The sequence below is a fragment of the Mauremys reevesii genome, linkage group 2, assembly GCF_016161935.1.
Source record: "Mauremys reevesii isolate NIE-2019 linkage group 2, ASM1616193v1, whole genome shotgun sequence".
Classification (NCBI taxonomy): domain Eukaryota; kingdom Metazoa; phylum Chordata; order Testudines; family Geoemydidae; genus Mauremys; species Mauremys reevesii.
In genome coordinates, this window is record NC_052624.1 from 243,402,628 (window position 1) to 243,417,068 (window position 14,441).

The window sequence follows — 14,441 nt, forward strand, 5'->3', positions numbered from 1 at the left end:
GTGGGGGACAGGAGCAGGAGGAGGAGCGGGGGGTGGAGGAAACCGAGAGTGAAGCTACTGGGATGGGGAAGACACCCCAGAGTCCCAGGAGGCATGCAGCCAGGAGCTCTTCTCAAGCCAGGAGGAAGGTAGCCAATCGCAGCAGCCAGCACTTGGTGAAGGACAAGCAGAGGAGCGGGTTACCGGTAAGCGGCTTTTATTTTCAGGGTGGAAATGTTTCGGGAGAGGAGGGGGGGTTAAGGCTGCATGCATGCATGCCTAGATGTGGAATAGCCCATTGATGTGGTCTATCACGTCGCAGTAATCGGCTGCAGTAATCTCCTCAAAAGTTTCAGCCAGAGCGTGGGCAATGTGCCTGCGCAGGTTTATAGGGAGAGCCACTGTGGTCCTTGTCCCAGTCAGGCTAACGCGTCCACGCCACTGTGCCGCGAGGGGTGGGGGGACCATTGCTGCACACAGGCAAGCTGCATAGGGGCCAGGGCGGAATCCGCATTGCTGTAGAAGACCTTCCCGCTCTTCCCTGGTGACCTGCAGCAGCGAGATACCTTCCAGGAGTAACTCTTGTGGAAAATGTTGGGAGACTGTTCAGTGCAGATCCCCCCTGTAGCTGTTTGCTGTCCCCAACGCACAGAAACCCCTGCACAGCCCTGAAGCAATCAGTCCCCCTTACTCACCATTTCGTGGCTCCTGTTGGGTTATGTGTGCTCTGTCTGGGTATGGGAAAAGTATGCTAAAGTGAAGACTGTAAACTCCTTCAGTGTGTGGGAATTACTGTCTGGATGAGATAACGAACAATGCTACCCCTGTTAACTGTTGCCATTTTTGCCTTTCCAAAAGCGACCTTGACTGCTGGACTGCCCGTCTCCACCACTGCACAGAGACTACAAAATCTCAGGAAGAAGCCGCGAAAAACCAAGGAAGACATGCTGAAAACAGTTATTGATCACTCTGCTAGAGAGAGTAAAAACCTGCAGGACTGGAGAGAAAGGGAAAGCAGGATCCGCCAGAGAAATGCAGTGGCCAGGAGGAAAAGCACAAAGCAGCTGCTAAGCATCCTGGCGCGCCAAGCGGACTCTATCCAGTCACTCGTAGCCATGCAGGCAGAGCACTACCGTGCTACTCCCCCGCCCCCCCCCGTCCCAAAGCTTTTTCCCTTGTGCCCCAATGTCAGCTCAAAACCCCCTTCCCCAGCATCCAGGTTCTTACCACCACCAGCTGCCTCCAACACCTGTACGTTCACCAACCAGCCCTGAGAACTACGACCCTTACCCTCTGCACTCAACCCCCATCACCATGCAGTATATGCACCCTGAAGTGCAGCAGTCATTGCACAGCACTCCAGGCAGGACATATGCAAACTTGTGACTGTACAGTTCACCAAACCACCCCCCTGCCCTTTTAGGTTCCTGAAATGTTGTGTGTCTGTCAAGGAAGTTTTTTTTCTTTTCAATAAAAGAATTCTTGGCTTTGAAAACAGTCTTTATTATTGCAGATAGTGAAAGATACCTTAGCCCAGTAAAGAAACAGGCACTGCAAATCATTTTAGGGATAATAGAATCCTAACAGTGTAACCACTGCACTTCACTCCCATGCAAGGCAACAAACATTACTGTTGGCTTTCTGCCTCAAATTCTTCCCTCAAGGCATCCCTAATCCTTGTAGCCCTGTGCTGGGCCTCTCTAGTAGCCCTGCTCTCTGGCTGTGCAAATTCAGCCTCCAGGACTTGAACCTTGGTGGTCCATGCGTGACTGAATGTTTCACCCTTCCCTTCACAAATATTATGGAGGGTACAGCAAGCGGATATAACCGCGAGGATGCTGCTTTCCCCCAAGTCTAGCTTCCCATACAGAGATCTCCAGCGAGCTTTTAAACGCCCAAAAGCACACTCCACGGTCATTCGGCACCGGCTCAGCCTGTAGTTGAACCGGTCCTTGCTCCTGTCAAGCTTCCCTGTATAGGGTTTCATGAGCCAAGGCAGTAACGGGTAAGTGGGGTCTCCAAGGATCACAATGGGCATTTCGACGTCCCCTACTGTGATCTTCCTGTCTGGGAAAAAAGTCCCTGCCTGCATCTTTCTGAACAGGCCACTGTTCCGAAAGATGCGTGCATCATGCACCTTTCCAGGCCAGCCTGTGTAAATGTCAATGAAACGCCCACGGTGATCCACAAGCGCCTGGAGAACCATAGAGAAATACCCCTTCCGATTAACATACTCGGATGCTAGGTGGGGTGGTGCCAGAATAGGAATATGCGTCCCATCTATCGCCTCTCCATAGTTAGGGAAACCCATTTGTGCAAAGCCATCCACAATGTCCTGCACATTCCCCACAGTCACGGTTCTTCTTAGCAGGATGCGATTAATGGCCCTGCAAACTTGCATCAACACGATTCCAACGGTCAACTTTCCCACTCCAAACTGGTTCCCGACCGACCGGTAGCTGTCTGGAGTTGCCAGCTTCCAGATTGCAATAGCCACCCGCTTTTCCACCGTCAGGGCAGCTCTCAATCTTGTGTCCTTGCGCCGCAGGGTGGGGGCGAGCTCAGCACACAGTCCCATGAAAGTGGCTTTTCTCATGCGAAAGTTCTGCAGCCACTGCTCGTCATCCCAGACTTCCATGACGATGTGATCCCACCACTCAGTGCTTGTTTCCCGAGCCCAAAAGCGGCGTTCCACGGTGCTGAGCATTTCCGTGAATGCCACAAGCAATGTAGTGTCACACGCGGCAGGCGACTCGATATCATCGTCGGACTCCTCACTGTCACTTTGGAGCTGAAGGAAGAGCTCAACTGCCAAACGTGTTGTGCTGGCGACACTCATCAGCACAGTCCTCAGCAGCTCGGGCTCCATTTCCCACAGAAATCGCGATTCACAGAGAGAGTAAAACACAGCAAGAGACTCACAATGGCGCCAAACGTGGCTGGAAAAACTGTGACTGCTGGGATGTGAAGCGATGCACCACGGGGCGTTGGGACAGGAAGTGGAATGACCCGCACCCTTCCGTCCCCTTCCCACAACCCACGGTGCCAAAATGGGACGAGGTGCTCTGTGAGATAGCTGCCCACAATGCACCTCTCAATACAGCGCTGCAAATGCTGCAAGTGTGGCCACACTGCAGCGCTGTTAGCTGTCAGTGTGGCCACACACCAGCGCTGTCCCTACACAGCTGCACGACCAGCGCTGTAACTCCCTGCGCTGCAACTTTCAAGTGTAGCCAAGCCCAAAGGGAGTGGAGAATACTTGGCACTTCACAGATTCAGGCCCTTTAAGAATGTGGATTAGTCCCTTGAGGGAAATTTGTGGAAAACAATTCTGCTTTTGGCAGTAGTAGGCTGGACTGACCAATCTTGGGGCTTCAGCTTTCAGCAGTCACTCAGACAAGTTTCGGGATTATGGGGAAGGTATTCGGTTGACTGGGACCGTAAATGCAAATGCAGCTTATGTAATGGACTAAAAGGAAATGTTAGTAATTTAAAAACAACAGCTCAGCATGATGAGGGACCAAAAAGGCCTTCTGCCCTTTTGAATTACCAGATTTCCCTTTCTCTATTCCAGTGTCTGAGAGAAGCCAGAAAGGCAATAATGTACTAGCTCCCCACTACAGTTTATACCCATGTTCTTAAATAGGGAATTGCAAGAGGCAATAGAAAACACAGCCTAATGCATTACAATAATGCTGCAAAATTCATTTAACCACGACAGTCCTAAGTAAAACTTTTACTGGAGATAATAGCTTAAGTCTATTTTAGTCACTTTTTATGTAAATTAGTGTCTTGAAATGAGAGCACTAAATATGTGCATGTGTGAGGAGGAGGAGGTAAAAATTACTGAAGCCCAAGGCTTGAAAACAGCATAAAGTAGGAAGTGTGTACAAAAGAGCTCCCCTTCAAGCGGGGAGCCAAGAGACACCGAATAAACTATACAGTAGCTCACAGCCGAACTATCAACAAATGTTTCAAAGAAACCCAGAGTCACATCGTATTCCTACAAAAAAAATGCAGCGTTCAGCAAAGCAGCAGCTGCTGGAAAGAATTAAAGGGCTACTATTAAAGCTGACAGGCCCAAATTTAATCCTACTGGTTTGTTTTAGCTTAGCTTGGGGAGACACTATATAGGGTAGTCAAGTGTCCGGTTTTCAACCAGGAAGTCCGGTCAGGTCTACTGATCGGAAATCCAAAGTCCAGTTATTGCAGGCGGGGGAGATGGGGAGGCACTGGGTCATCACCTGCACCAACCCCTACTCAGCCGTAGGGTTGCCAACTTTCTAATTCCCGAAAACTGAACACCCTTGCCCCGCCCCTTCCCTGAGGCCCCCCCTCCCTCCCTCCCTTGCTTGCTCTCCCCCACCCTCGCTCATGTGATCATTTTCACTGCAAGGCCCAAACAGGCACCAGGAGAAGGCCAGGAGCTGCAACAGTTTGAACACGGGAGATGGAATGTGTGATTCAAATACACGGCATGAAGGTTGCACCCCAGAGCAAAGGGGTTGGAGGCTGGCCATCCGGCACTGAGGGGGCTCTGCTCTGCCTGGGCCCCGGGGCTGCTGGCTGAGTTTTATTGTCTGGTTTTACTGCCTTTTTATTTTCTCTCTCTGACTATGATGGTGCCCAAGAGGACCCCACTCTTCCAGGGGCTGACTAAATCACCCAGCTGGGAAGGGAGGAGGGTGGGCTGGAGAGAAAAGATGGGAGAGGGTGGAGGAGAGAGGATGGGGAGGGAAAGAGGCTAAGGACGACAGCAGAATGGGGGTGAGAGAGGGCAGCAAAGGAGAGAGGAGGGGCGTGGGGGGTATGTGGGGTGGATGAGGAGGCAGGGGGAGGCAGAAGGCTACAGGTGCATGAGGATGTGGGGGGCACAGAGGTGTATAGGGACATAATGGGAGTTCAGCAGTGTATAGAGGTGAATGGGGTGCAGGTAGGACATAGGGTGGCAGATATGGGAGGTGCAGGGGGTTGGGACAGGGAGGGATGAGGGTGCGGGGGATGGGACGGGGAGGGATGCAGTGAAGGGGATGGGGGTGCAGCCCTATTCCCAGCACTCAGAGATGGGGATACATACCTCAAACTCCTGGGTGCAAACGATGGGGCGACACACCATGGTTCGCCACAGGGCAGTGAGGGCACATGCCGCAGCTCAAGCCCAGCCACAGGAGAAGAGTGAGAAGAGGGCTGGCAGCAGCAGAAGAGGCACACGCCACAACTCCTCAACAGCCACCTGCTGCGCGCTCACAAATAACACTAGTTTGTCCCCTGCCCTGACCCGGCCAATGAGAGCTGCTCCTGCAAGAGGGGCAGCACACAAACCCCCTTGGCCACACCTAAGCCAAGGAGCCAGACATGCCGGCTGCTTCCCGGGAGCCATGCGGTGTGGTGGCTACCACTGCGAAGCACTGCCAACTGGACAGTCATCGGCCTGGTCAGCAGTGCTGACCGGAGCTGCCAGGATCCCTTTTCAACCGGGTGTTCCGGTCGGAAACCAGACACCTGCCACCCTACTGAGCCGGGGCTGCCTCCTACCTGTGTCGGGCACCTGCAGTTCCCAGCCCTGGCTCCGCAGACAAGTCCCTTCCGATCAGAGGGGGACAGGGGGGGCAAATGGTGGGCGGGGCCTTGGAGTGAAGAGGTAGGGCAGGGGAGGTTCCAGTACTCCTGCTGGAGTGTCTGGATTTTAAATATTACAAAGTTGCCAACTCTAACACTATACCTCATTCTTTCCCTCCATTTTTGTGAGTAGGTAGGGTACTGAAGTACACAAAAAAACCTACAATATATTTCCTAATGATGAGAAATTACAATCTTCTAAGATGCTGTTAAAGCCTGTTTCTTTGCTGTGTGGCCTACAAACAAGCTAACCAAGACCTTCGATTTGTTTGCATTTTTGGGTGCATGAATGTGAAATGTCTCTCTACGCTGAAAAAATAAAACAAAACATAATTTTGGTAAATTTCAGACTCAAGTCTACTATCATTTGCACTGGCAAAATTCTGGAGTAACCCACTGACGTATATGGAGTTACTCCAGAATTACGCCAGTGCAGCTGAAAGCAGAATCTGGCCCTTCATTAATTAGGATAGGCTCACTTTCAGAACCTCAGCCTTACCATCACCCTTTGCAGAAACCAATACACTCTTGAAGATTTTTGGAGTAACTTCAGAACATTTTAATGATTGGTTGTTTTCTGAAGAACTGCAGTGCCGTCTGGATTAATGCCCGGGCATGCCTATATGCGGAGACACAAGTTAAGCTCTCCACAGTCTCAGTTCAAGACTATACACTAGTAGAGACAGAAGCCGATACCATAATCCGTAAGAACCCAAAATAAATACTTTTGGAGTCTGGCAATATTTTCTACTGCACCCACATTGTAAATAGATCAGTGTAATAAAAAAAAAAAACTGTAGATGACTGAAAGTTGGGACAATCAGACAGGTGGTGGTGCCTGGGCTATTGCTGCTACCACTCCCATAAACACCTTTCCAGCATCGGGCAAGCTGCCTACCACAAAGCTGGCTCATCTGTTGAGCAGCCAGTTCTAGCCAAAGAAGAGCCAGCTCAATAACGTCTAGCGGGCGAAGAAGCGAACTAAGAACAAGGGGGAGACCCAAGGACCCCTGGATACAACTGGCAGAAATCATAGGGATGCATAAGAGTTAGAGAGATCCCCTGGGTCTGGTATTTACATTCTTGTTCACCAAAGAGGGTCATATAAGGTTTCTACAGAAGCCATTATCTTTGTGAAATGAATGTGCAGATAATATGTAAGGAAATATATACACACACACTGCAAATCATGTTCTTAGGCCATTGTAGTTAAAGGCAGGTCACCCACAGGTAGTGTGCCTTAAGGCAGGTTTCACAAGACAGGAGGTGGGAGACACTCATCTCCCTAGCTGACAACTGTGTATTGCTTGTCTTACAAATGGAATGCTATTTGCATACTGAGTCAAATGCTAATGAGAAGGTTAGGATTTCAGGAGAAGAAATTAACAGAAAGAGGTGAGCAGCTGGGGGGTAGGAGCTGTATATAGGAAGGGTCCTACCAAATTCACAGTCCATTTTGGTCAATTTTGTAAATTTCATGATTTCAGCTATTTAAATCTGAAATGTCAGTGTTGTAATTGTAAGGGTCCTGACCCCAAAAAGAGGTAGGGGTGAAATCGCAAGGTTATTGTAGAGGGGTTGCGATACCGCTACCATTACTGCGGCGGTGCTGCCTTCAAAGCTGGGCAGCTGGACAGCAGCGGCTGCCAGCCAGGAGCTCAGCTCTGAAGGCAGAGCTGCCACCAGCAGCAGCACAGAAGTAAGGGTGGAATGGTAGGGTGGTATTGCCACCCTCACATCAGCGCTGCTGCCTGCAGAGCTGGGCCCTCAGTCAGCAGCCGCCACTCTCTGGCCGCCCAGCTCTGAGGGCAGCAGTGCAGAAGTAAGGGTGGCAATACCACAATCCCCTCTGAATTAACCTTGTGACCCCCCCTGCAACTCCCTTTTGGGTCAGGACCCCCAATTTGAGTAACGCTGGTCCGCCCTGTGAAATCTGCATAGTATAGGGTAAAAGCACACAGAAGACCAGATTTCATGGGAGGGGAGACCAGATTTCACGGTCTGACACGTGTTTTTCATGGCTGTGAATTTGGTAGAGCCTATATCTGAGGAACAAAGAACTGTCTAATATATCTAGGGGTGCAGAAAGAAGCAAGGGCATCCTTCATCAGGAGGAAAGCTGCCAGCACATTTGGTCCCATAAAAGGAGGATCTCAGCTTTCCTAGTGGAAAAATGCTGTGTGAAAGACTTTGGTTAAGCAGTGCCTTATCAGACAAGAGGGCATTGTGTTAGTTAAACTTAGTTTCTAGAATGCACCTTCTGATTTTATTTTACATGTAATCCTTTGTTGTCAATATTTCTGTTTGCTATCACTTGAATCTCTGTTCTTTGTTATACTTACTCTCTCTCTAAACATATCTGAATGCTGTGTGTTAAGCAAAGCTGGGTTCAAAGGTGTAACTAGTAAGCTGCAGTGTACTGTTCCTTTAGGTGTAACTAGTAAGCTGCAGTGTACTGTTCCTTTAGGAACAGTGGGCCTGCTAATTCTGTGAGTGTTCAGTGGTTTAGGGGGCTGGACACCATAGGGGGGAGTTTGGAGGACTCAGGGGTTGGAGTGTGCCTATTGCAAGCCTGCATGAGGGACAGCAGACCCCACAGGGGCTGAGAAGGGTGTGCAGGTGTTGCCTGTGGCTGGGAGTTGGCCCCTGGCAGGTACAGACAAGGCTTCCCCATGCTAAGGGCAGGTGATAGCAAGATGCCTCACAATCCTAGGTATACTGAGAAGAGTCACAAAGGGACGCCTGCCTTCTGATCCTAGCCGCAAGAGCAATTCACTGTGAGGTTGTAATCTCTGCCTCATTTTCCCCTTCCATAAAAGAAGGGTGGCAACAAGTGCCAGGTATTGTGTTGTGACAATTGTTTGCAAAATGCTTTAAGTCCTGGAGATCACCAGAATGCACACAAAAGTTCCCAGTGTCTGGGAGCCTACCAGCCCACAGAACGGCTGTTTGCCTGGAGAACTGTCCTTGCATGCCCTTTTAAATATTGGCAACTATGCTTGATGGAATCCAACACAAGCAGCAATCTTCTTCCACTGCAGCAGAAGTCTGATGGAGACCTGAGATTGGTCAAATAAGATTTGTAATGGAAAGAATCACTATCATAGCCCCATATTAGAGCTGTTTGGCTCCCAGGCGAGCAGCACAGATTCTAGTATCCTGCCACATCAGCTACTTCCAATACCTCAAGATAAATTATGATTATCTTTTAGAATGGCACTGGACCTGATGTTCACATCTGAGCTAGAACAAGGCTTGTGAACTGGGCAAAAATATCCACCAAAAATGAAGAAAATATTGAGGCTATAATCTTCATTCTAAAAAAATGTATTTAGAGGAGTTCCAAAAACAAATCAATACCAGGAATTAAATTTCAGCAAAGAGTATGTTGTGAGGAGAAGACAAACAGATTCCCTAGCAGGGTTAGGAGTCTGCCAGTCATGAACTCTTAATAGAAATGCAGACAGCTTTCAAAGTACATTAATATAGCACTTACAGATGGCTTTTTTAACGGTCTGAATTTCAGACAAAATAATTGTGGCACTAATAAGATACAATATACTGAGAGCAGTAAAACAGTTCATATGCGTAGGCCTAGTATTTCTGATATCCAGTCATTTCCAGCAAGTCTTGTTTTTACAAGCCATAGATCTTTTCAGAGCACATGTAATGAAATCTTATTCCTGCTACTGACATTATGGTTTATAGCTACATTATCAATGTTACTTCTAACAAAAGAAAAACAACAGCTACATCATATCATCAATGACAGCAGAATGCTCTCTGCTATGCAGAGTATCCTAGTTCAAGCTAGGAGGTGGGTCCCTTTCTCCCCAGGATAGGAATGTTGTGAATGTGGTAAGGTACTGGCTTCCTAGGAAGCCATATTTCACATTACTCTTGAAAATCTTCCTCTGCCGGACATTCAGAAAGGTAGAGACCATCTCCAAAGGGATCTGCATCCAGGTTTCCTCACAGGGAGCTGCTGTGATTCTGGGCCTAAAAAGGGGCATGGAAAGGGAGAGGGGTATATAGAGTAATGAAGAATACGTTGAGAAAAAGAAGTTATTGCTCTATCTCAGTGCCTCTCAAACTACAGTCTACAGCCATCCAGTGGTCTGCAGAGCCAATAAGGCAGACAGGTGGTTAGGGACTCAGGCAGTTAGTGACTGGGAGATAGTCCAGAAGAAAGTTCCCCTCAATGTGCACTGCAGAATAACAAAGCTAGAGGACCACTGCACTACATCAAACAATCTTACTCCTGCCAGTAAGAGGTTATAATCTAAATCCTGCCCTGGCCAGCAGAATCATGGCCCAATGCATCCTCTGTCATAGGCATGGTGCTGAATTATTTCTCTAGAGTGAATTCTGCTGCTTCTCCTCTCAGTAGGAATATGCATGACTACTATCTGCTCGCCATAGCACGCACACTTGTAGGTTAGGCATTTCCAACTCCCTAACTCAACAAACCAAGCCCTTCTGGGATATGATAATCCCTACCACACTCTGTGTACTTTTGAGAGATCCTGCCCTGCGGCTTGTGTGAAGAGAAGATGCTCCCTACCTATCGGTGCTTCCAATGCATCACATTGAGCCCTGGGGGTGTATTACCATCCACACACTCCTCATTATTAAAAAGGTGGTTCTTCCTCTTAGAAGACTTCATAAATAAGAACATAACTAAGGCCTTTCCAGCACGTAAAAAGTGTATCCAGCATCTGCTAACCTGAAAACTAAGCCTGCTAGCCTAGGTGAAAGGGGGTGAAAGCTGAAGGTGGGAACATCTCCTTCTTTCCATTGCCCATGCTCCTGCTGGGTCCTAGTGATCCATGGATTTTCTTGCTTGCTCAACCAGCAGGCATGATCCACTGGGTGCTCCCCCATGATCTACTTTTGGCACCTCACCACTGAAGAACTCCTGCTTCAGCATCTCTGCAGCTCCTAAAACATACAAGAGAGAGGAGCTTCTCCTGCAGGTCTCCTGAGGTGTATGGGACAGCCTATCTAGTGGTGTGTAGCTAAACAGTTTCAGATTACAGAATGTGCAACTGTAACTCTGCCCCTTGTGTGTACACATTACAGTGCAGTCTTTGTTAGTTTAACCAGCAGCCATATATTATACATTTTCTTTTTAACTAGCAACTTGCCTTCCTCAAGGGTAATTGAGGTAGAGAGGCAATTAACTAGGAAGCTACAGCAACTTAGCCTACATACTGTATGCCAGCAAATTTTCACTATTCCTTTAAGCCATACCAGCAAAACAAAATAATTTCAACTTTCATGTAAGTGATTTACACAGACGATCTGGCATACATACTTAGCACAACAAAATGCTTAAGGACCCTATTAACACATGGATTCTGCACCCTCTCTATGGGAGGAGTATAGAATGTATTAATAAAAATATTACATGCCAAAAATCATTCCAACTTGTTGCTTTCTCCTGCCATCTGAACATGAAATTTAAATGCTGGGCTCTCTCACAAATTTTCACTGATGACATCATAGAAACTATTAAGTAATAATATCAACTGGCATGAGAATCATATTTAAGAAAAGTGCTACAGCATAGGCTTATATCTGGGTTCAAACCCAAGTCGTAGCACTGTTTCATTCACATTACAGAATTAATAATCACATTTTCAAAATACTCTGAACTGTACATAGAGTAATAGTTACAAAACAAAGACTCCTAGGAAAAAAGTAACTGAATATGAGAATTCAAGATGCCTGAAAACCAATATACTTTAAAGCTAAGGAGGTTATAAATATAAGGAGTGAAGGCAATCCTGCATAATTAGATCCCAGGGAAAGAAAATCCAATCTCCATGACCTCTGTTTTGAGGCCTGTGTTACTGGTTTGTGTAATTAAGAATGCTAGATGATGGTTAATGTTAACCAAGAGCATAGCAGAGCTACATTTTCATATCCAGCCTTGATTTTCTGACAGTTTAAAGATTACAGTATACAAAATACATATTTGCTCACTTGTAGCATTTGTCCGCTTTCTTTAGTACTCTCATCTACAGTGTATTCACATATAAATCACTTTTTGGTTTAGATTTAGATACTGTTTAATCTGTATGTAAAAACTGGAGATCCTAATTTGTAACAAGCCTGGTAAAAATAGAGACCCAAATCTGCTCCTATTAAAGCCAGCCAGAGTAGGATTGGAACCTCATACTTTAAATGCTGCCACTAAAGCTGCACTAATCTCATTTAGTTTAAACAGTCTGAGCTTTTTCTAACATTCTGTTTCATTCAAGAGGTTTAACTAGTTTAAAAAACCATCTATACCAATGTGTTTTGTAAACCATAGATTCATAATTATATTCAATTTTTAGATCAAGTTTATTACTATTCCTAACTCCAAATCTAAGTTACTTGCTTAAGTAAAAATTAACTCCCTCTTACTGAACAGACAACCTTTACCAACAGACCAATTTTATTACACCTATAGAAGAGAGTTCAACAATACAGCATTAATCTGGATCCCACATTCACAAGTCAATGACTTACTGTATCAGACTTGCTTTTTTTGTGTGTGGCCTGCAAAACCAAACATGCAATGACATGTGTTAGACACTTTATTTGGTATAGATGCTATTGTACAGAGAACTACTCTCTAGTACCAGTTTGCTCACCAGACTAGAATTCCACCACCTATGTCTACTGGTACAAGGCTTTGATGACCATTGGAAATTAAATGGGGTCTTTCTATGTCTTTTTTCCATTTGTTCCAGTTTGATTCTTTAAGATATGCTTGCAGGTAAGATTCTCTCCATGTCCTATAGTTCATCATACTGAATTTAGTTACTCACAGTTAAAATATCCTTTGGTTTAATCCCATCTTTAATTAATGGGAGGACTAAAATCCAATAATTTACCTTTTAAACTCCAACGTGTGAATCTGTGGTTATAACTATACCTGTACCTGTTCAAGCCTGCTCTGCAGTTGTGAACAAAAAAAGAAAAGAAAAAAGTTCAAATGTGAACACACTCAGCGTTGTTAGAAATATGCTCTACCCTGCCTTTTAAAAGCATCATCCATTGTTTCTCAGCTTTTTCTTTGCTGCCCAAATTTCCATCCAATAAAGAAAGTGAGACTACTTTTGCTACCTGAGAAACTACCATTTGTTTATTCCTTTCCTCCTTCAGCCTATTGTTCACTAAACTATACACATGCCTGCTTGTCTCAAGGCCCAACTACCAGTCCCCCTCCTCAAGGAAAGGCAGTCCCACCAAAGAGCAGCTATCAGCAATCAGGCACAAATCAGATGTGATTTTCTCTAAGCCCAATAATAATGTCAGCATTATTCCCTCTTAAGGCAACTCAAGCAAAAGATATTGAAAGGTAAAAGGTACTTTCAGCTCCACAATAAGTTTAGTGTCACTTTTCACTAAGGTGTTTCACAAGCAGCACCAAAAGGTGCGTGGATTTTTAAATGAAGACTAATTACATATGCAATATCCCACCGAGATTTTTATTTATTTATTTTCAATTTTCAGTATAAAAATAATTACTGAGATCTGAAGTGAGGTAAAAAAATGACTTGCTCGTGGGTTGTAGGAACAGGGAACCCCCAGGTCAGCAGATGGGGGGGTAGGGGGGGAAATGATGAGACTTTCAATGACAGATTGCATGGCTTTTCTTGTTTGTTTCTTGAGCAACAGCCTCTCAAGGACATAGGAACAATGTGTGCACCAAACACGCCCTGCCTCTGCCTAGGCCAAGCAGCAGTTGCTGAGCGACGCGCGTTAGGGTCTGCACGTTTGACTCGCCGCCGGTAACAATGCACTGATGGCTGCTGCGGAGAAGCCGGGAATGCGGCACGTTGCAAACTCATCGTGCAGCCTTTCCCACCCTGCCCCCCGGCAAGAAAATACCCCAGCCTCCGGGACACGCCGAGAAACCCCTGCAGGGCCAGGCCAAGCTGCGGGACCCACCAGCTGTGCCAGACGCCCACCCTCTCCCCCCGCGCAGGCTGGCAAGGCTGGCCCGGCGGAGGGCAGCAGCGGGGACTCACCTCTGGGGCTGCTCTCTGCTAAATAGGGCGGCGCGGTGGGGGTGACATTGCCGGAGCTGGGCGCGGAGAGCAGCGGGGAGCGCTCGTCCACCCCGTCAGCAGCCATGACTACTGCGGCAGCAGGGCAGGCTCAGCCCGGGGAAGCGCTCTCCGCGCTCGCCCGGCGTGTGAGCGTGTCACAAGGCACTGGAGCGAGCGAGGGGGAGGGGAGCGGGACCAGCAGCGCGAGAACGGGGGCAGGGCCTGGGGGCAGAACCAGGAGAGGGAATGGGACCTCAAGGGGGGGAGGGTGCGACTAGCTGGGCTCTCAATGGCACAAGCTAATGAGGCAAAGGATGGGGAAGGGCAGAGCTTCCATTCCCTGCAGCCACCGCCAAAACTGATTTGGGGGGGGGATAACTCATGTGGCAGCTGTTTTTGTTTCCCAGGGCAGCTAATGCCTGAGCCTTAAGATGAGGGTGGCAGGAGGGAGCGACTGGTGTTCAGGCTCTCCAAGTCCTCCCAGGAGAAACTGGGACAGGAGCAGGAGAGAGAACACCTGTGGTTGCCCAGGCCATCCCTGCAGCAGGAGAGGGAAACCCTGGCACCTTGGGGTTTGTTATGAGGGGGTATGTCTACACTACGGGACTATTCCGAATTTACATAAACACACAACCCCTCTCCTCCTTGCTTGCTACTCCTATTCTCTCACTATAGTGTCACTAGTCAAGAGAAAAAAAAAACAGGAGTACTTGTGGCACCTTAAAGACTAACAAATTTATTTAAGCATGAGCTTTCGTGAGCTACAGCTCACTTCTTTGCACCAACCGAAGTTGG

At 47.5% G+C, this 14,441-nt stretch overlaps 1 protein-coding gene across 3 annotated transcripts in view; it reads right to left on the minus strand.

Annotated features, from left to right (window-relative positions):
* Positions 1-14,033, minus strand: part of PIP4P2 (phosphatidylinositol-4,5-bisphosphate 4-phosphatase 2) — a 62,423-nt gene extending 48,390 nt beyond the window's left edge. Inside the window, exons 1-2 of one of the 3 annotated variants that reach the window (XM_039521781.1) lie at positions 13,626-14,032; positions 9,497-9,597 (exon numbers count right to left, since the gene is read on the minus strand). In XM_039521781.1, coding sequence (XP_039377715.1) covers positions 9,497-9,560 — 64 coding nt within the window. In that variant the 5' untranslated portion in view covers positions 9,561-9,597; positions 13,626-14,032. Of the gene's footprint in view, positions 1-9,496; positions 9,598-13,625 lie in introns of all 3 variants that reach the window. The other 2 variants (XM_039521780.1, XM_039521779.1) reach the window with 2 other exon arrangements.
* Between the last annotated feature and the right edge of the window lie 408 nt (positions 14,034-14,441).